Source organism: Cheilinus undulatus, linkage group 23 (genome assembly GCF_018320785.1).
Source record: "Cheilinus undulatus linkage group 23, ASM1832078v1, whole genome shotgun sequence".
NCBI lineage: Eukaryota > Metazoa > Chordata > Actinopteri > Labriformes > Labridae > Cheilinus > Cheilinus undulatus.
The window spans coordinates 21,715,989-21,738,820 of NC_054887.1; the positions used below are offsets into that span (position 1 = coordinate 21,715,989).

A 22,832-nucleotide genomic window follows, 5' to 3' on the forward strand; every position below is an offset into this window, starting at 1 on the left:
TTTTAAATTTCCAACCTTTATTTTGGTACCTTGTTTCCAGTGCCATGTACTGCAAATCCTTTATTCTTTTCTCTTTTACATTACATGTATGAACAATGAGTTGGCAAAATATCTATGTACATTTATAATTGGATAATGTCTCATCCAAATAATACAGTAATACTGCGTTTAAAATAGTACATCTGCTAGATAAGAGTAGAGCCCCATGAGAAATGATGGAGGGTTTGACCTGACAGGAGTTAGCGAGCCACCTGCAACATTCACTCTCTGAGTACACATATGATCATCTAGTTTCAGATTTTTTTAAAGGATGGCCATCATTCTCAAGCCCATGGTTTTTTATCTCGTCATATCATAGAAAAATAATGTAACATTAAGACAACAGTAGACAAGAATTGCACAAGAATAATCATAATCATCATGGTAATATAATACTCTCATATTAAACATTAAAATGTCGGGCAATACCAATAGAATACTTTTTTTAAACGCCAGATGCAGTTTGTTCACACAAGTTCATCATTCGTCCTGATAAACACACCTGTTGCATCTTGAGCGTGTTGTAGCTAGTCCAATCACATTTACACGCTTGTGCATATATCTCTGTATTATTTTCTGACTTTAAAGAAAAAAAAAAAAAAAAAAAAAAAGGTTAAAAGAGCCGGCCAGACGTCCTTAAGCCCATGCCCATTCCAACACTGACACATGCCCAGTGATGCCTTTTAGTGAGCCCAACAGATGCCCTGTTACCACAGAGACCCTGTGCCCGCCCAAATGTTCACAGGCCACACCTCCCTGCTGGGCGCTTTAAACAGATCCTGTTGTAGTTGAAGAAAGTTGAGGCTGCTTTCAAACAAGAGTACATTCAAAGCAGACAGTCTTCTGTCATTATGCAGTCCTGTTAGTGTACACTGGTTATGTATGTTTCTAATATGTTTAACTGTGTCGTGTATCATGTGGATGAATGTTTAAATTTTGTAGTCAACCTTAAACACTGTGGAGTGGCGTCCATGTTTGTAGTCCTTTGCAAAGTGAGCAAGAGGATCCTTTGTAGTCCATTTTGCATTGTATGTGTGACAAGGTCCGTGTTTAGGGCTGGCTACATTCTTTGCATTCCACAGTAATAGACATGAGCGTCCGGCATTGCCCTGCAAATGAGATGACATCACTTATCGAGAGAGCCCTCACACCCCGCCTCTCCACCGGCCCCCCTGCTCAGCAAATCCAAAATGGCCACCATGCGTCTCACAAGCCACATGCTAAACCTTTTACATACATGTTTTTTTTTCCCCTTATAAAATAACGTTTATGGCCGGGGGGAAAATCCATGTGGATAAAATATTTCTAAACATTTACACACGTATGTGCTGATGAAGGTGCTATAAAAGAAAAAAAAACACCTACTTCTTCCTGTGTTAAAGGTCAAGTTTGAAGTTGTCAAAGAAATTCACAAGTTTCTAAGTATTCTCAAAAAAATAATCTGATAGAAAGAATCAAAAAGTTGAAATACATTCTAGTAGCCTGCTGGATGAACCAGTTTGAGTCAAAGTTAGACTGTGCTACATCACCTCTCCAGTAATTCAGCTCTCCTGTTTGGTTTAAAAATGTCTATAAAGTCTGAACTTTCCTCCAGTTGTCATGTTTTGACAACAGCCCCCTCATTGTCAGCTCCCACACAGGGCTCATCAGACAGCTAGAACACTGTCACAGCGCTTAGCAGTACTCTGGTTAAAAATGTCATTCAAATTGTCAGGGAAAGTTGTACAAAGGGGCTGAAATGCAGTGAAAAGCGAGGGATGGAGGCAGTTAGAGGAGATAAAAGGAGGAGAGAGACGAAGCCAAATGGTTACACCCATTAACAGGAAAAAAAAAAAAAAAGAAGAAACAAGAAGCTGAAAGCAAAACAACCAACTGGTTGTTCATTGACTGACCGACACAGAGCTGAAAAAACTAGCTGACCATTTCCCCTACAGGTGGAGACAGAAGTGCACCACAGCCCTGGGGTCAAAAGTCATGCGCCAGCCCTGCAGGCAGGAGAAGGGGCCCGGGCCAAAGAGGGGTAGAGCAAAACTAAAGAAAGAGACAAGGAAAAAGTAGAGACAGCGCAGCGCCAAACGTCATCATGCAGTGGACAGGCTCGGCTAACGGGGCGGGGCGGGATGTTTTGTCTATTTTTCAGCCGGTGAGGTGACGCGGCGGCGTGCGTCGCTCGTGCCCAACTCCGGGGCGGGGCCCCAGTACAGGGCAACCTCTGAAAGGCACACACACACAGGAGTGGACAAGGCGGGTGTATGTTAGAAAATAGTGGTCTCGTACTTGGTGTTGACTCCTCTCTTGGCCTCCTGACCCGGCTCCACAATCCACGGCACGTTGGCGTGGCCCTTGGGGTCCATGGACGGCTGCTCCATCTGAGTAGACAGAGGAGAGAGAATGTAAGAAAACAGCCTGAATACGCCCAATCACCTGAGTGATCTCAGTTTAAGAATACTTCACGATTGTTTGCAAACACTACAGCAGTTTTTGTTAAAATCAGCACTATGCAGTCTGCTGGGTCGTTTTGTGACAGAATTTAATGTTAATTTTTTTCAGTGAATATGACAGAGGGACAGAAGAATCATTGAGATGAGAGAAAGGTATTTAAAATGTAATACATAACCCAAATGTAAGGAGATGAGCTACAGATTACAGATGAGAAATCAGAACAGAGAACACGGACAAGAACTCAGTCCTAACAGAACTGTGAAATTATGATATACTTTTATAAAGCTCTATTGAGTCCTACTTCAGCTAACACTGTGAAGCCACTGTGCCTTCAAAGCTGAGAAACAAACCAAAGGCAGCCAATCAAGTGGCTTGGATTTGTTGCTTAGGGTGTTTTCCTCCAATCTGTTGGTTGATTTTAAGTTTGTTTGGGGGGAAGGAGTCAACTGTAAGGGCTACTTTTTCTATAACAGAAAGCTAATTATATTCTCTCCTAGCCCTCTTAATGGTAAATTTATGTGGTGAAAACATATTAAATACAACCAAAATAATTTTATACTTAAAAAACTGTAGAAATTCCTCTCTGAAGTAATAGAGTAATCTCAGAGTTCTGCTGCTCTGAAAGAGCAGTGCCGCTCTTATCTTCTCTCAGCACACTAGCACAGCAACAATACAGAAACTAACTCTCTTATTAATCCAGTTCTCCATCCTCTCCCTCTCACACATCCGTGACAAGGCCTTATAATCTTGTTATGAGGTTATAGGATTAGGGACTAACACATTTTTGATCTCACAGCAGCTCACACCATCATGCTTAGTGAAGAACTTGTTGGGAGCATCACCTCAGTCTGAAACTCATCAGCCACAAACAGCAGCTAAAATACACGGCTGCCTTCAGTGTAAGCTTTACAACAAGACCATGTCTTAATGTTCTGTGGAGGAGACAGACACAAGGAAAATTATGTAATGCTGCAAGGATACTCAGTGTGTGATGAGGCTGTGCAGACCTTCAGAGGATAGCAACATCGTCATCCAAGCTGACACTGAACATGCTTTATGCAAAGGGAGTCTACTGCACTTCACACATTTGAATCATTTCCTGGCACACTGTGTGCACTCATAATGCAGTCATTTTCAGATGACCCTTTAAATATTCAATCCCTTGTGTGCAAGATGAAGATGTAGATGGGTGAGAAACCATGTATCGGAGGGAAAACTTTCCAGGTGTGAAAGCTCATTCCAAGTGTTCATCTCTCCATGCAGTTTTTTTCTGCTGTGCTGGGATTCATTGGCAGCTGGTCAAGTTAGTAGGTCCAGTCACAAAAGTAATGTTACTGAAAGAAAAATCCTCCATTTCCTTCTTTTCATTTGTGGCCACAAAAAACAGAGAACAGACAAAAGAAGCTCCTCATTCTATCAGCATCTGCACTGTTTGTCCCTCTTCTTTCCTGTATGCACCTTGGCATGTAGCAGCATGCCAGCGGAAGGTAAGCACAGCTGTGTCAGTACACGTGCATCGCTTGCTTATTGATCCAAAGAGATGGCAAAGAGGACAGTATTGTGGAATTATCCCCATTTTGCTACATTTTTGAAAGAAAGGGACAGTAACAACATGATGGGGAAATGCAAGTTTAGAGGATCCTGTTTTGTTTGCATTAAGTCAGCTGTGCAGCTGTTGCAATTATGCATTTTATGCACAGCATTTGTGTAATTCTGTATACCTCTGCCCAGTTGTTGTCAGACTGTGAGCTGTAAAGGTTTGTTTCATCAGTTAGTGGAGTTATTAGGCTGAAGAATTACAGATTATGGGCTGTAAATTGGGCTATACAAAGACAGTAGAGCTGACACATTCAAGGGAAGATGTGCCCTCGTTATACATGCTGATTTTAGAACTAACAAGTGGAATGAGTGGTTAAAGGGTTTTAATATCTGGTAATGCGAAAGTACTCTAATGTTTATTTTATCAGTAGGTAACGCACTACTGAAATTTTCAGCACAAACACGGTAATCTAACGAGTTAGTTTTAAAAGTAACGCTACCAGCACTGAAAACTGAGGAGGCCTCTCATTCCGTCTTATCAAACTCACCTCCAGTTGGTGGTCAGTTGAGAGCTCTGCTCCCCTCTGAAACAAGTGTCGAACAACGTTGATCTTTGGATTTGGGTGTTCTCTTTAAGTCAAGACAGAAATCACCAAGACAACTAAGTGTGTCATACTGCATTGTATCATAAAGCATTACCAGGTGCGTTCATGTTTTGCTTTATGTCTACCAATGTCCAACAATCAAAACTCAGTATTGGTTGAGACCCAATGTTGATAAGTCACACGAAAATTCAGAAGTAATGAAGAGAATGTCAACTTGAAGCTCTGTTAGCCAAATGAAATGGGTTGGTTTTGCTATACCGGCTGAATAGTCATGACTTACTTTAAACTGATGGTATGGGAATAGAGGTAGTAACTGACTATCAGACATACAGTCACTGCAAACACACAACACAAGGATGCAGTCAGTTCAGTCCAAGCAACAGAATAAAGATGGAAGCACTTACAAATGACGCGTTCTCCTCTACTAAAAGAAAAATCATGTGGAAATAAAGGATAAGAGAAGGAAAAGCGTGGAAGACCTGTGACTGAGCTTTGTGAGGAAGATGGAAGAGTCGAGGGGGAGGAAGAGGAGGGTGGAGAGGAGGCCGGTGAGGGGTGTAAATGTGACCCAGTGACCAGCGGCTGGCGGGGGGCATGATCACCTACAGGGGCAGAGGTCATATAGAGGTCAAAGAAGGCCTGCTCAGCAACACCCAACACCAAAAGAACAAGACAGCAGCACGGCAAAAACCACTGCAACGACAGAGCAGCTGCACGGCAACAGGAAAAGGCAACACCACTCCAAAACCATAGCAACAACAAGGCAGCAAAATTATTGCCCTGGCAACAGTGTGGGACAGCAGCGTTACTGCAAAACAGAAGAACTAAAGCGAGAATAAGTGATGTTACGCCACATTTACATAGCAACTCCTGCACACTCTCAGGAAGATACACATAATTACAACAACTGCAAAACCACACTCTGCAAAAAGATCTCCACAAGACAGACTAGTATCAAAATTATGGAGGTTAGATCTAAGTCTTGAAAAATCCAGCAAATGAGGTGAGACAGCTTTAGGTCTAAGTCAGGACTTCACTGCCAGTCTTGTTCACTACTTGTAAGACACAAAGTTCCAAAGCTAGATTGTACAGGGTACAGGTTATTTATTTGAATTCCATTTGAAACTACACTTTGGTTATAGTGAATAACCGATGATCGCAGACAAGAGAGAGACATCAGACCCTCTCATTCTAATGAGGTTAAGCGGAAGTTTGTTAGAGATTCATAAGCAGATGTGCTCTCAAAACACACACGATAAAAAGGATAATGGTGGGGAGTGGAGAAGCAGATGCGAGTGGGCAGTGAAAACAAAGCAACAGTATTTTAAAGCACAGGGGCTCGAGAGGTGCTGCAGGATGGAGATTATGGCTGGCAGGTGGCAGGAATATTAAGTGAATCCTGCAGCATCTTTGCCCCGCTGTACATCACAAGCCATTAACCACACACACAATTCCACACACACATGAACACAGGGAGGAAAAAGGCAATTAATGGTTAATGTAATGGTCGCCCAGTCAGCAGATTGTGTGTTCACATGCCATCGTCCATCATCTCTGAAGATATAGGACCACACAAATACTGCATGTGCTCTTTTTAACTCTTTCCTCTCAACACTGTCTTTCTTCACTGTCTCACATCACTCTCCAACTTTAGAAAGTGAGCTGTTGATTCTTCTCCATCACCATCTCTCTCTTCCATGACTCACAGTATGTAAATGGACTTAAATGTGGTCCAGGCACACTGATATAGCGGCCACTGTAACTCTATACTGGGCGCTCCACACATGCTGCTGTGCCACTCAAATGTGGCAGTGGAGGAGGGAAAGTGTGCAGAATGGGTTAGTGGGACTATTTAAAGCCCTGGCAGGGGTTAATGGGAGGTTGACAGGTTTACAGACAGACTTTGTGACGCTGGAGTTGGAGATGATATGATGAAAGGTCGCACACTTTTACACAGACAGAAACCATAACAGAATGTGGGACACGAGTATCTGATATCACTAAACTAGGACTAGATTTCAGTGGCAATGCTTTGTTCGACTCTGTTATGACAACTGTTAAATAACTCTGAAGGCCTTTTTAAGAGTCTTGTTGGAGACTTTGTTTTTGTTGGTCTGCTGGACAACACCAGTTACACTGTTTCCCTGGGAGGTAGCAGTAACTCTCCAGAAAGTGTAGCATTTGGCAAAAACATTTAATAGAGCTCATTGTTGAAACAGTTCAAAACTATGCTCTGTCTAGAATAAACAAGACTTATTTTATGTCTACAAAATGTGTTCAGTGTCTTTATTAAATCTCAAGAAGATGCCTTGATGAACACAAAATGTATCAATTTTGATAAGAAATATCAAAAGGGGTGGTTGATATAGCCCTGTTTGATTAGTTTTTAATTTAAGTCCATCTTTATGTCAGCAAACACTGGATTCATGATGGGCAAACATTAAAGCATTGTGGGTAGTCACTAGACATCTATTAAATTAATAACCTTTAACTTAAGGAACAACCTGAACTTGAGTGAGTGTAGCTGAACTGTCGTAAACATACAGTAGTGCCGTGCCTTTTCCTCACTGATAACATTCATGTGTTGACAACAGTGGGTTTGAAGTAGGGGTGACCCGGAATAGTTGGCGATTCGACGATTCAATTCAGAGGAGTCTGATTCGACTATGAACCTCATAGTTGTATGTTGTTATGTAACCAAGATCGTACCATTGACAACATGGGGCTGCTAAGCCTGAGTTTCCGTTAGCCGGCATTTGTCGGTCGTTGGCCGGTAAAAAGGGCAGAAGTCTGGCAGATAAAAATAAAACCAGTCAAAATGTCTGGCAGAAAACATGCAAATGACCAATGCTGAATACTTGCTTTTTATATTTTGTGTAATCTAGAAGATATGTTGCGAGAATGCGTTAATATAAACTAAAAGTTGCCAAATCTTACTACACCCACTGTCCTGCGGTGCTGGGGTTGTTTATCTCCTCAGACGGCAAGCACATGGCTAATTATGTAAGCACGATGATGTCAAAGCAAATCTATCTCTGCGCGTGCTCAGTATTGCTGGGGACTATGCAGGGAAAGTGGGAAAGTTTGACCAGAGCTTTCTCGTAAAGCAGAATTTTAATCTACGTGAGGTTTTCCTGGTTAACCAAAGGCTTAATATCAGCAGTATGGAGGAATTTTGTGTCATCACTGCGAGTAATGAAGAGGCTGAAAGAAAGGGAACTCGCACTCAGTTGTGGAGACAGTGGTGATGTCAGCATACGGTGAGCGGTCAGGATCACTCTTGTAGTGTGGCCACGTTGTCAGCCAAGATGGGACAAGATTTTTGTTGCATAGTCTGACATGGTGCTGTCGTGATCAACCAAAACAATAGTGTAGTCTGAGCCGGCCTTTAGGGTTAGGTATTGTTTAGGTTTATTCCAATATCGATACTAAATCAATACTTCTTATATGGTGCCTGAACAGTACTTTTGAGGGGAAAAAAACATGTTGAAAGTCAGCAGGAGAATAAAAGCTGTCTGAGTGTCATAAACATTGGATATAAAAGGTGTAACCTAAAACAAAAATCCCACAAATTCTGTAATGTATTTCTTGCCTTTCATTGGGTATCAAAATCTGTGTTGTAATTTGGTCTGGTAGGTATCAGATGTGTTGGTACTGGTTTTCAGTACTTATCCCTAATATGTCTACTATCTTTTTAAATTGAGGTGATGTCTTTTCATTAGAAACTAAACTGCACAAGCTGTAGGTACTAAAAAGTAAACCAACATTGAATTCTGTGGATAAATTTTACATATTGAGAGAGAAAAGGCTGTTTTAAAGGGCCAATGCCTTCTGGCCTCATGCTGCATTGGTTTTTCCAAAAGGCTTTTCGTGTAGCTTGGTCGTTTAACATCTTTTCTATATTCAATATGTGAAATTCACTTGTGAAAACTAAATGTTGGTTAACTGTTTAGTACTTACACCATATGAGTTTAGGTTTTAATGAAGAGACTCCTCAATTCCAAAAACAGATTTCAACAGAGGTTGGTGGTGCAGGGCGCTCTGTTGGATTGCTGCTTGGATGGATTCAGTTAGGCCGTACTATCAGTTGGAAAAATGTATGAAAAATGGACCAGGGTTCTCTGTGGTAATGGGGTAGATACGATTCTCAGTCAAAGGTTTACTGTGAGCTTTTTCCTAGCTTAAGGAGGAAAAACTTACATATGGTTGCTTTAAATATAGAGCACCTTGCACCCACATAAACAGCCTAAATATCTCTAAATGCAAACGTTGCTGAATCAGTGCTAAAATAAATAACTTGATGCACTAATCCCTTCGGATTTAATCAAACCTTTTAAAGTAAATTGTGAATCTCAGTAAGTCTGGTCATGAACTAACAACAGTCAACCTGCAAAAGAGTACTTCATGAAGCAGCTGCTGTTATTGCTCAAATACATCAAGAGTTGCCTTAATTTTTAATGAGGTTCTCATGACTGACATTTTGCATGCAGTGCCTCTAAATGCAGGAGTCTACAACATGTGGAATCTTTTCTTCTTGCACACACACACATAGACATACACACACATTCCCACACAAACCTACAGACTGAGGCGAGCCACCAAACCTCCCTGGAGCCCAATGCAAACCAGCCCCATCAATCAGCCTGCTGTGTAAGAGACTGCAGGGACAACAAAAACGAATGGATGCTTAACAGATCAAATATTCTGCTACACCTCTGCCACACTGTCCAGTGGGCCGACGCCTTCACACTCACTAAACTCACTAAACCAGACTCAAAGTTGAAAATGATGTTACTGATCAGGGATGTGGGACCAGGACGAATCAGAGCAGAGAGATGGAAATGTCGGACAGAATTCAGTGAATATGGGACAGAGCTAGGGTGATGCTGGTTAGGTTTGATTTGAAGCAGATATAGAACAGCTACAATTGAGTTCAAGACTTAAAAGGTGATATTTTAAGTTAGTGAGGGGAAGAATCCATCTTAAAACAAAGTTCTTCTTACAAAAAAGAGGGAAAAAGCATCTAAATCCTGTGATAACTAAAAATAAATCAGAAAGGATGGGATTGAATAAAGATCAATCAACAAAGAAAGAGGCAAATTCTCAAGAGGAACAGGAGTTTCAGATTCAGATTCTTAAAAACTGGAGTCGAAAATGCCATTTTAGGATGGATCTTCCCTTCAACGATGATGCTGTTTAGCGGTGGTGATGCTTACAGATTTGCGGATGTTGACCCGAGGTTTGGGGACGGGCTTGCTGGGCTTGCTGTCAAAGCTCTCTGGCAGTGTGGACGATCCGTGGCCACTCTTCCTGGCCTGCAGAGCCAGCTGGTAGGCCACCTCGAAGGCCTGGCCCAGTGTCAGGATGATCTCGTACGCCAGGTTCTGATACGAGGATAAAGGCATTTGAGAGTGAGAAAAAAGTGTGATGTTTAAGGCTTTGTGAATGAGCAAATGTTTCAGCACTGACCACGTCAAAAGCAGTGAAGACGTGGCAGTAGTGGTGACTGGACTTGAGGTCTTTGGTGATGTAGGCAAATGTAGACAGATCCTCTGGATCCTGAGCTGCACACGAGATGTTACGAATCTCATGTTCTGCTATGATGTTCTGCGGGGAGAGAAAAGGATAAAGAGAGAGGAGAGGAGAAAAACAGGCGGAAAGATAAAGAGGAGCAGAGAGATTGTTGATTATCTCCACTGAGCCATTTCACAGAAAAACAAATCTGATTTATTATTTATCCTGTTTCATACATATCCCAAAACCATAATCACTGCTGCACATTTTTGGTTTGAGACTTTTCTGGAGTCACTGAGGTGGAATTTGTCCTCTGGTAATGTCACTGCAGACTGAGCACTCAGACTTTGTGTTGGGTTAATTAAAGCACGTCTCAGTGCTATGAATTATAGAGCAGGAGAAAGTTTTCAGTGAGGGCTGACGTTGGGAGAGCAATATTGTTTCACATTGGACGGTATTATCTTGTCTTTGATTATTAACAACGTTATCAGCTTATTGACTGTTTATTGACTTCTGACTGGAACTGAAGATAAACTCAGGAGAGAGTGAATGAGATTTACTTCTTTTGTAAAATACCCTGGAGAGGTGACTCCAGGCATAGCAGTTGTCTCTTTGTATTTCCCTTTTAATTCTGCCGTATATTCTTAAACAATCTCTCAATATTATTTCTTATCATTAAGTGCATTTCATCAGGTATATGTGATATCAGGATCTAAAACTTCTGTAAGCAACAAAAGATGAACAGGCCCACCCACATTATTTGGTTGGACCCCTGACAAACCTAGAGAGTGGACCCTCTCTAGTTGTGATTTATGGATCGTATCAGTGCATGCGTTTTGGATCAGTAGCAATGGTGCTAGTGTCCTGGCTAGCAGTCAATTCATTTTGGAGTTTAAAAGTGTCAAGCTGTTGTTGGGTTCTGATGTCAAAATTATTTTTGTGTCCCACCTTTTAACCCATTTTCACCACTGTTTTGCTTATTTATATTACTTTTGTTAAGCCCGTTTTTAGCCACTCTTTAAACCCTTTGTACAAATGTATCCAGCCATTTTGATTTTATCCAGCTTGATTTTACAATGGACCTTAGTTTTGCTGACCTCCTTGGGCCCCACATTTGACTGGGTGTTAGAAAGCTCTCCCCTTTATCCCCTTCATAGGTGCCCTTGCTGATGAACATACTAAAGGAGGTATTAACACATTTCTTTCTGTATCTTTGTTCTGCAGATTCAAGAGAAGTAAATGATATGACTCACATTAAACAGTGTTGGTAAGGGCAGATGGGACAAATACAATGAAAAAACAATAGAAATAGATAAAGTGAATATTGTTTATTAAAATCAAAATAGCTTCTCATTGTGCCAGGATTTTTTTTGCAGCTGAGAGAGTAGATACCAGGTGTTTTTAGACAGAAACTCTAAAATCAGTACCTGAGAGGAATAACTGACACTTTGGTGAGAAATGCTGAAGTGTGTACACGTAAAATTGGAACAGATATTTGCTAAAACAAATTACTAATTCACTCTTAGAATCACTTCTTTCTTTCAAATGAAAAGCTCATTCACACTGGCACCAGCCTTTACTCCACTCTTACTCTGGACAAGTGCTAATAAACTGTGTAAAACTACTTTCTTTATCATAATAAATCCACAAGTCTGAGCTTCTTATGAACTTTATAAATATTTAAACCTGTTGAACTGTGTAGGCTGTTATTGATTTTTCTTAACATCAAGCTCATCTATTGCATACTGAGTATCACCTCTTTGCGTTCTTTTCACATATTATTGATTTTTACACCACAGTTTGAAACCTGTCAGTCTGCAGCAGAAGCAGCCGTCCATTTCTGACACATCTGAATGCCACTCCAGTTCAAAGACTGACCTTTGATGTGTTATTTAGAGCAGGAAGTGAGCAGCGAGTGTTACCTTATTTGTGGCGTCTATGAACTTCACTCCCTTGTAGGACACAGAGAGCACGATGGTCGGCACTTTCTTCATCTGTTCTGTCGACTTCTTGGAGCGCACGAGAGAGCAAAAAAGGAGAGGGAGAAGAGAGGAGAGAGGCAGTAATGACTTTTAGGCAGGAAACACTGCAATCAGTGGCTGAAGTGATGGAAGAAAAACTTAATACATTTAACTTTTGATCACCCACACTGGAAAACTGGAATTGGTCCCACAGTCATGAATTTAGATGTTACAGATCGTGATCAGTGCTCTCAGTGTATACATGCGTGTATGTAAAATACCAAAAACGGATGCAAAAGTAGAATAATAGCAATTGATAGGCGAAACAGATTTTCAATCACTTCACCCTCGATCACAGAGGCTAATTTTCTCCAAAGTTTGAGGGTTGTTAGGCAGAAAGATCTGCTTCTGAATTACTGTGCTATACCATGTTGAATGCTAATCTTCAGTCCAGGAGCTTGTGAGCCACAACAGTCTCTGAGACATCCTCCCTCTCCTTGTTAATTACATATTGACACATTAACGTGCCTCAGTAACCTATATGAATGCTCATTATGCAGAGATGTGCCTGAGAGAACTGCATGATTTACACCAATGTTGGCGTCTCCCTCTGAGCTGTCATCCTGCCTGCTGCAGATTTAATTTATTCAGATCAATAGACGTCAGATGAGTACCTCTCCTGCTTTCTTTGTATATCTTATTATCTTTTATCACCTGTCATTAAAATCTCATGGTATCCGTATATCCTCCGGTCCCCATCTCTCCTGTCTTCCTCACACTGAATAGTAAAATTTACTCTCTGCTTTCCTTTGAATATCTGTTTCTTTCCTTTGTTCTGTTTCTTCCTCCCTGCTCGCTGCGTGATGCTGCTGCAGCTCGGCCTTGTCAGGATCAGGTAGTGAAGAAAAGCTGACAAAAGCGGTGCTGATACACAGCTAGAGGCTGTGGAGATGGGATTTAAGCATCCACATCTACCTCCTCAGTGGAAAGATGGAGAGACAGATGAAAGGAGGGTGTGTGAGTACAGAAAGAAGACATTTTCACGCCGTTATCAAAGTCAGATCCATATGACATGCTGCTCATTGCACTTAATTAAGAACTTAGTGTGCTGCAAAGGAGTCTCATGCAGTGAAAGAAGCAAAAGAAAGAAGCATTGTCGTGTGCAACACATAAACACAGAGAAGAAAAGATGGAGGAGGGGAGAGTAACAGAAGATTTGCTCATGAATATTAAAATTGATCTTCACACTGCAGCAGCTCTGGATAAGAGTGAGAGATGTGAACCGAGGGCCAGAGGAGAGAGGGGAGTCAGTGTTACTGTAAAATATGTAGAGTGAGCAAGCAGGAAGAAAAGACATGAGAGCAGAAGGAGATAGAAGCAGAGGAGAAGAAGAAGGGAGAGCAGCAGAGTGACACAAAGTAAGAGGAAGAGATAATAAGCTGGTTGAGGTAAAAGGCGGGTCAGAAGCTATCAAGCCACACAGGCAAGGATATTAAAAATAAATCCTCCAATACAGTAAATCCACTGTCATGATACTCCAAGTTTGTTTAAGTGTGAGTGGGAGGTACTCACACTGTGAGACCGTGTCCCAGATTTAAAGCTCCACTCAGAATTTGTGGAGAAAACATTTATATAATAAAGCCACACGTACAGCCATGTGCAGAGCTACGATGCTATGTTCCAACGTCTCAACTCTAGATGTTAATAGTATTAGATAAATCCTTCAGAACAGAAGTCAGTAAAGTGTGTTGGGCTGTTCTTTACCCTCATTTTGGCACAGGCATCTTGTGTGGACTCCGTTCCTCTCAGCTCTTTCACCAGCATGGAGCCCAGGTACTGTGGAAAAAAAAAATATTCATATAGTTAGATAAATAAACATACCTGAGTTTGCTTACAGCTATATATTTTCTAATCTTGAGAACCTCCCAGTTTCTGCAAGACTCTTTAGAGAAGTAAACTTGCAAAGCCATATGATTGGCCAGAATCTGGCAGCACACTGATCGATCTTGTTAATGTAGCTTTTTCATTCAGCTCCCATCTGAAATGATTGTGTCAGGTCGGAGAACAGGCAGTGACGTCAGATGCACCTTAAACAGATGGAACAGTACAGGTAGTGTTTTTTAGGACCCTTTCCATCTTTTAACAATGGAAATGCAAAAAAACGCAAACCATCCAGTACCAAACTGAACTGGACGGAAACAACCTATATTGTCTTGTCACTCTGATTAGCCTGTAATGAATGTGACAGACAAAATGTTCATCCAATCACATTGTTTGAAAAGTCCTGTCCTTCCCATATACTTTGTATTGGACGTTTCCCGCATGGATGTGAAATATATCCCATGCAACAGAAACCACTAGGTTAGTATCAGGTTCCTAGAGTAGTGGTACCCAACTGGTTGAGCTTCAGAATCCATCAGTGAGAGACCGACCCAAATGTCTAAAACATTTAAACCACTCAGATTTATTTGATGACTATGGTTGCAGTTTGGCAAAAAAATATGATTGAGCAAAGAAACAGGACAAAAAAAATGTTAAAAGTACATCACATAACAAATCTAAATTTTGGTGGTCTTCTAGAGCGCTTAAGAAATTAGCATATTATGATGGGAAAGCTAGTGTTGTTGACCCATAATAACATGATTTATTAGTCGAAGTATACCCTCGAGTAACCCTGCCAGCCTGTGAACTCAAACACAGTCACAAAAACAGTGATGACCTCAGCATATGGCAAGCTGTCGGGAGTGTGGTTAGTCTGTCAGCCCGACAGAATAGGTTTTATTGCATAGTCTTACATGGCGCAGTCGTGAACGACCAAAAACTAAAAATAAAATTGTGTAGTCTGAACCGGCCTTGAGGGCTTCCTTATTCCACATTCACAGCCGACAAAAACAGCTCAACAACTCACTTTGGCATCCCAACCCACCAGTTAAGAACCCCTGCTCCCGAGCGACTGTCCTTACTTTGATTTACTGCTACAGATAACCATTAATAACTGTTTTTTCAATTCTAGTTCACCTTCAGCAGCATAGTCTCACATTTAAGAAGCCTGAAGGAGGAACAGTTTTGTATTTAAATGCAAAAAGGGGTTGATGCAGTGTTAATAATGTAGCTTTTTCATTCAGCTTTAATTCATTTACAGATGGAGATAAAATCTTCGGTGTAAAAGCTCTCAGCAGAAGTGACTCATTCTGAATTCTACAAATAATCCTCAGGTAGGAATGAGTGAGTCTTGCAGCAGTGACAGTCACCGACTTGCTTGTGGTCCCGATTATGAGGATGACTAAAAATCACTACTATAAACAGAACATCCTTTTGATGACCTCAAAGATGCAGAGAATGTCACTGAGGATGACACAAATGTCTCCACCACCACCGCTGCCCCTGTCTAGGTTGCCACCGCTAACAGCTGCTTTCACATAGTCACAGATTGCAGCAGCAGTGACCCTGCTGAACCCTGATTAAGTAGATGTAGTCAACAAAGCTGCAGCTAAACACTCATGTTAACAGCATTATTGTCTAGTACATGACTGAAGCCTGTATTCACATAAACAAAGCTCCAACACAGCCTGACTCATGTTGCCACTGACTGCACACGCAATTTAACACTAAAGTATTTGTGGCAACTTGTCAGGTTTATACAACACACCGTGGTCAGGTCTTAATTCCTGTCCAACAGAGTGCTCACCCATGGTGCTGTGGGTGGCATGAAGTGGGAGTTTATGTAGGAAGTAAAATGAACTTCAGCCTTTCTTCAAAGGAAAATCAACATCTTTTGAAGCTGTTTTTGAGAACATGTGAGCTGTTTATTGGTCTTTTTGCCGAGGTATATGTCAAAACTAGAAGTGGGATAAAATGTTGAATTTTTTATTTAAACTGCAGTATCACTTGACGACACCTCATTGTGCCGCTAATTGAAAGTATTTATACTTTGAATTTGATTTATAAATGTATTCCACATTAACATTCATCTATAGTAACTCATGTTGATTAATGCACACAGAACAGTGATAACATCCACCTTGAGCAGCGTCTGGAGGGACTTTAAGGTCTGAGTGTGTGTGGCAGCTCCCTGTCACTAGAGGAGACTTTGTGGTCAGACAGTCTGCACACGTACTCTGATTTAATAAAGAAGCCGCTAATGGTGACAATGTTTTACAGGGACAATGTTTATGTCGACATAAGAGCACTTAATGGGTGTGACTTTCTCCACCTCACTGCTTATTTAAGGGACCTTCATTCTCTCTGAAGGACCCTAACAAGGCTTTTAGTGGATTAGAGGAGATATATTCCCCCATCTGTGTGACTGTAGAAAAATAACTCTTAATGTTGAATATCTACTTCACAGAAGTAATCTTAGATGTGGTTTTTGGATGATAGCATTGCGTGATGAGTTAGTTTTTATCCATTAAAAACTGTGACCTGCTCATATTTTCAATTTGGGAGTCTGGACCCTGGCAGATCAGAAGGAGGTCATGTGGGCATGTTAATACTCTGTCTTGATTCAAGCTAACAGTCTTAAATCGATGTTATGGCAGGGTGTCTGGCACTTCTCCTAGAAATTGCATTATAGCAGCACACAGGGCCAGCTGCTGTCTGGTCCACTGTGTCTCTGTAGCATTAAGTTTGTGTACACAAATACACAAGTCTGTTAAAGGTTCAAGATTAAATTTAAGATGTCAGTTACATAGAAATACAACAGCAGCTAGCAGCTTGATGAATATTCATGTATGGTGGTGCTTTAAGGAGCATGCTAATATCTGCACCATTGCTATAGTAGCAGTGGTGACAATGCCAAATACAGCTGTCTTTAGGGCATCATCTTCCTATCATTGCTAACATTATAATATGTTTGATTACATATAAATATGTACTTAATATTAAGTTAAACCAAGACTGATAGAAAAAGTCATTTGCAGTGCAAGTACTGTAATAAACCAGAACATTAAAAGTTAAAAAGTATGAAAAGGTGAACATATTCTTAAAATGTTATCATTTGTGATATTTTCTCACTTTTTACTTCCACATTAAAATGGACAGAATGGTTTTAGCTTAAACTAAGCAGCTCCAAAATGTTCATTGTGGGTCTAAAGTTTCAATAAAGAGAGGTGGGGAATTATTTTAGAAGGGACAATACAGGCTCAGGGCGGTGCTATGAAAAATTCAGAGCAGATTTATAGACCAAAACAAATACTCTACAGACGCACCTCCTGCCTCTACATTTCCTTCACCCCTCCTGCTGTTTCACTTTCAGATTTCTATGAGGCAGATAGAGTAGCCATAGAGTGCCAATTAACATCCTAAAACAACATGATAATGATTTGCATTTTGTCATGTCAACATGTCTCAACAGAATATAAACAAGCTGAAGAGAGTGCTGTCCTGACAGTGTGAACGCAGAGCTGAGAACAACAAAACAGCTCTCTTTTTAAAGATACATAAGAATAAGAATGCTGCTTATAAAGCTTTATAAACCATTACCCTGTTATAAAATGAAAAGAAAAATCACCAGTTGTCAAGAAGAAGAGAAAAGTAGGCTATAGTTCAATACCAGACAGAGCTCCTTAATATTCAACATTTGATGTATCTGCAGAAGCTTTTAGTTTAATAGAAAAAAAAGCTCAGAGTCAGTGTTAAGATAATATCAACTGTTAATGATGTTTAAGCGTCATAATGATATTAAAATGTCTGCAGGGCTTTCTGAACTTGGATTTGTAATAACTTGACATTTTAACTTTGGTTGAAGCAGACTCATAAAGTTTATATGGCATGAACAGACACTTTCAGTGGAGGAGAATCTGTATTTATTTGGAGCCTGAGATGAAAATGAGAGCAGTGGTGCAACATCTTTTATTCTATCTTTTCAGCTCATTACTGCCCCTCCTTTTTCTTTATTAACAAACACAATACGCCCCTCTCCTTCCTCTCATCACTGTCTTATCCATCTCATTTATTCTTTTTCACTCTCTATCTGCCTCCAGCTTGCCAATATTCATCCAGAGTGCTCTGTGCCTCCCTCTGTTGTGGCTCCAGCTCATTTATCTCACTTTCTGGAGCTGGCTGTCCTGGGATGGTGGGCATTAGAGATGTAGTCATAAATGGCTCCATGAAAGCACCTCTATATTTTCCCCTGATGGCCCTCCTGTTGTGTGTTCCCCTCTGTCTGCCTGTGTAGTTCTATCTGGAGCCTAATGGTCCACACTTTTACTATCAATCTTCTGAAGTGAGAAAAATGAAAGTGTAAAGATTTTTTTTTTGACAGATCTTTGGATTCTTATCTCTTATTCGCTGCCTTTTTCTCCTCTCGTCTCACAGCTCATTCATATTTGATTTTAACATCACGTTTGAATCTCTTTTACTCTGCTGTAATTGTTTGACTTGAATTTTGGATCCCTCTCCAACATGTTTTTCCTCTGCTTTTCCTGCTCTCTCTTACTTAACCATCCAGCTCACATCCACTCCAAAATATCTCATTCTCCTTCTTTGTTCACAGGAGCCAATGGAATTTCAGATAGCTTTTCTGTGCTGTTTTACCTGCTCTTTGTAAATAATCACTCCAGTCTGGATGCTGAGCTTATAACCAATCAGAGATGCAGGCTGTATCCGTGGTAACTTGGATATATAACACCTTTTATGTAACTGGCAAGTGTCTAAATTTACCAAAGTGCTGGGAAAAACTGACTGTATTTCTCACTGAAAGGTGAGGTTTGTAAACTTTGAGCCACATCCACTTTGATAAAGTTTTAGATAACTGATGAATTACTTAAGTGCATTTTTAAAGCACTTCAACTAGATATTTCTGGTTTTCACCTCTCAGTGTTTGCTGCCTCACTGTACTTATGAATGGAAAAAAATCCCTTTCAGTTTTTGACAATTTATTAAGAGAAACCTGTAATTGTATGCCCCATCTTGGATCCATGGACATTTTACTTACATTCTACTCTACTTTTTTACAGTGGCATGAAAAAGTGCCCCCTTCCTGATTTCTTATTTTTGGCAAACTTGTCACACTTAAATGTTTCAGAGTATCAAACTAATTTCAATATACAAAGATGACCAAAGATAAATAATAAATACAAAATGCAGTTTTTAATGATGATTTCATTTATTAAGGGAAAAAGCCATCCAAACCTACCTGGCCCTATGTGAAAAAGTTGTTGTCCCCTAAATCTAATAACTGGTTGTGCCGCCATTGGTGGCAGCAACAGGAAGCAGTGAGTCTTCAACACTGATGTGGGGGAAATTTGTCCCACTCCTTGCAGAATTGTTTTGGAGGATTTTCAAGCATGAACAGCCTGTTTAAAGTCATGCTACAGCATCTCAATTAGACTTTGATCTGGACTTTGACTTGGCCACTCCAAAACCTTCATGTTGTTTCTTAAGTCATTCAGATGTGGACTTGCTGGAGTGTTTCAGATCATTGTCCTGCTGCAGAAACTAAATGTGATTGAGCTTGAGATCACAATGTGATGGCCAGACATTCTCCTCCAGGATTTTCTTGTAGAGAGCAGAATTCATGGTTTCATCAATTACGGCAGGTCGGTCCGGTCCTGAAATGGCAAAGCAGCCCCAGACCATCACACTACTACAACCATGTTTGACCATTGGTATGATGTTCTTTTTATGAAATGCTGTTAATTTTACGCCAGATGAACTGCCAAGAAGTTCTACTTTTGTCTCTCCAGGGTTTTGGCTTTGGAACTCTCCCATGGGTGCCAATTTTGCCCAGTCTCCTTCTTATTGTTGAACGATGAAAACTGACCTTAACTGAGTCAAGTGAAGCCTGCAGGTCTTTAGATATTGTTCTGGTTCTTTTGTGACCTCCTGGATGAGTTGTTGATGTGCTCTTGGGGTAATTTAGCTTGGCTGGACACTCCAGGGAAGGTTCACCACTGTTCACAGTTTTCCTCTGTTGTGGGTAATTGCTCTCATCACGGTTGCAAAGGCTTACAAATGGCTTTGTAACCTTTTCCAGGCAGATAGATTTCCATTGGCTGTGTTTCTCATCTGTTCTTGAATTTCTTTAGATGGCGCCATGATGGGTTGTTTTTTGAGATATTTAGTCTACCTTACTTTGTAAGACAGGGTCTATTGAAGTGATCTCTTGATTCAGCAGGTCTGGCAGTGACCAGACCTGGGTGTGATTACTTTTTCATATAGGGTCAAGTAGGTTTGTTGGCTTTTTTCTTTAATAAATGAACTCATCATTTTAAAACTTCATTTTGTATTTTTTTCTAATATCAAATTTTTTTCTGATGATCTGCAACATTGAAGTGTGACAAATATGGAAAAAAAAAAAAAATCAGGAAGTGGGCAAATACTTTTTAACAGCAGTTTTAAATAAATCAAAATCCATTTCAAAGGCTAATACTGGCATACTGTATCTGACATCCTTTAAAGCATCTCATAAACATGAAAACATTTTGTTTTTATTTCTTACAGAGAACAGAGAAGGCAAGTCTATCTCAGTTGCAGATTGATGCTGGCAACATTAGGATACTGAGACATTTCTAATGTATTTGTGCATTTAAGACAGTGTGTAGGACCTTGCTGGCAATTTTTGGTGATTGAAAATGAGACATTACCCAGTACTTGGAGCCAGGATTATGGTACAACCCTACTTCATACATTACCACATGTCTGACCTATGAATACACAAAGGTAGAGGAGTTAGAAGACCACATAGGACTCACATAGGCTTCGTAGTCACAGGACTGAAAGATGAGCTTCTCGGGGTGATGTTGCCAGTACTGGACGGGGGTGGACGAGGTGGCCTCGTTGGGCGGACGCAACGTGATCGGCTCGCACCACTCGCCTGCCTGGAACAACAACCAATCACACATCAGGACTCGACAGGATCACGCCAGATTACAAGATGCTGCATGACATCAAGGCTTGTGCTGTGTATCTCATGTTGACAAGTTGCTGGCTTGACAAATGTGTGTAAGTTCATAATGCAACAGCTTTCCTGATGGAACATGAACATGCCTTTAAAGTGAACACACTTCAGAGAACATTGCAGAGGAAATTAAACATGGATGAATTATGCTCTGCTTCCAAATGTTCCCACTCTTTAGCTCGCACTCACCCAATAATCTTCCCTCTCTAACCCAAAGAAAACAACTAAAACCTATCTGCATACTTTTGAAATGTCTACAAATAACAATTAGGCCCATTTTATGGTCCTTCATTCTTTGCTAAATGAAACCAGATGATTTTCTTGTGTGTTGAGGTATGCAGTCTTCCTGTGGTCATGTGTTTATGTGTCTTTCTGTATCCATTTGCTTGTGTGAGTAATCCCTGTGAGGTGGTTGGTGAGGCTCTGTGGAGGTGAGATCTTAAGATTAGAGGCAGAGATGTTGGATCAACAGGCTGGAATAAGCCTTTGGAAACAAGCATTGGCCAAATCAACAGTGGATTCCAGCTATGACGGATTATTACGACCATTTTTTCCCACAAACTCCAACCCAACTTACCGATTCTGCTTGAAATCTCTAGTTGCTAAAAGTTTCTATAACTTACTACTAAGAAAATGTGTAAAAGAAGATCAGCTGCTACATTTTCATGTTTTTTTTCTCACACAAAAGAAAGGGAGAGTAGAAGGTGAAGAACAGCCAGAGGGAGAAAGAAACTGGTAGAGACAGTCAAAGGATGGGGGTAATGAAATTCAACTTTCCTATAATAGTTATCTCTCTATTCTGCAGAAGCTGACTCATCATTACACCTCAGAGGGTTGCTTCTAAAAAGGGGGATACACACTGACGCACGCATACACTTAAGATTCAGCAGGGGTAATCATAAGTGTGAGGTAGTCTGTGCTGATAAGCTTCGTGGTTCGCAAAAAGGCCCTAATTATACTGAATCAAAACACAGCTGCTGCCTCAGACGTGTGTGCACACATTAAAGTGTGTGTGTGTGTGTGTATGTGAACCCTGCTGATTGGAAATCATAAAACTGTAATTTTAGGTTTGGAAAGTATCAATAATCCTGGAAAATTGATTAACTTATGCAGAGAGTACATCATGTTTATGCAGAACTATAAAACGTTAAAACTTTTAATGATGACAAATGTTTTATCTTAAAGCTGTATATTGCGTTTGATTGCTGTTTGCATCGTTTGCACAAAGTTTCAAGCATAAAATTCATGTTGTCTCTTTTCAAAATTTAAGATCTGTAAACCGCAGAGAGACGGCTGTTGGTGTCAGATGGTCGGTCTGCTGCAGATTATTAACCACGGATTTTCAACAAATGAACAGGCTGATTAAACACTTCTGGCTTCCATGCTGTACTTATTAGAGACCAACATTTTTTACTGGAACGCCTCATTGATGATTAGGATAAATTCCATCTTTCTTATTAGATATGCAGCACAGCCTGGGAGCTTATTAGTTTATTATTGATTGTGATCAGGAAACTACTGAAAAAGTTGATATTATAGAAAAATCTAACTTTTATTTATAGTCCTTATGTTAGACTTCGAGAAGAAGATGACATGATCTTATTTGGGATGCTCAATATCGGATTTTTTTCTAATATCAGATATTTCCAAACTTACATTCGGATAAACACGGATATACAGTGCTTAACAAATTTATTAGACCACCTGTCATAAAAACGAGAAAACATAAATATTGTAGAAATCTTTCAAAAACTTGTTTAAAACTTAAAATGTTATTGTTATTTATTTGGCAAATAAACTGAAACAACTAAATAGTCCTTTTTCACACATAAT

General features: G+C 40.3%; 1 protein-coding gene across 3 annotated transcripts in view; it reads right to left on the minus strand.

Moving 5' to 3' along the window:
* Nucleotides 1-623: 623 nt before the first annotated feature.
* Nucleotides 624-22,832, minus strand: part of anks1b (ankyrin repeat and sterile alpha motif domain containing 1B) — a 360,504-nt gene continuing 338,295 nt past the window's right edge. For 2 of the 3 annotated variants that reach the window (XM_041780708.1, XM_041780710.1), the window contains 7 exons: nucleotides 20,794-20,919; nucleotides 13,865-13,936; nucleotides 12,062-12,148; nucleotides 10,095-10,232; nucleotides 9,842-10,009; nucleotides 2,317-2,408; nucleotides 624-1,148 (listed from right to left, as the gene is read on the minus strand). In XM_041780708.1, the coding sequence (XP_041636642.1) occupies nucleotides 1,100-1,148; nucleotides 2,317-2,408; nucleotides 9,842-10,009; nucleotides 10,095-10,232; nucleotides 12,062-12,148; nucleotides 13,865-13,936; nucleotides 20,794-20,919 (732 nt within the window). In that variant the 3' untranslated portion in view covers nucleotides 624-1,099. The remainder of the gene's footprint in view (nucleotides 1,149-2,316; nucleotides 2,409-9,841; nucleotides 10,010-10,094; nucleotides 10,233-12,061; nucleotides 12,149-13,864; nucleotides 13,937-20,793; nucleotides 20,920-22,832) is intronic. The other variant, XM_041780709.1, reaches the window with a different exon arrangement.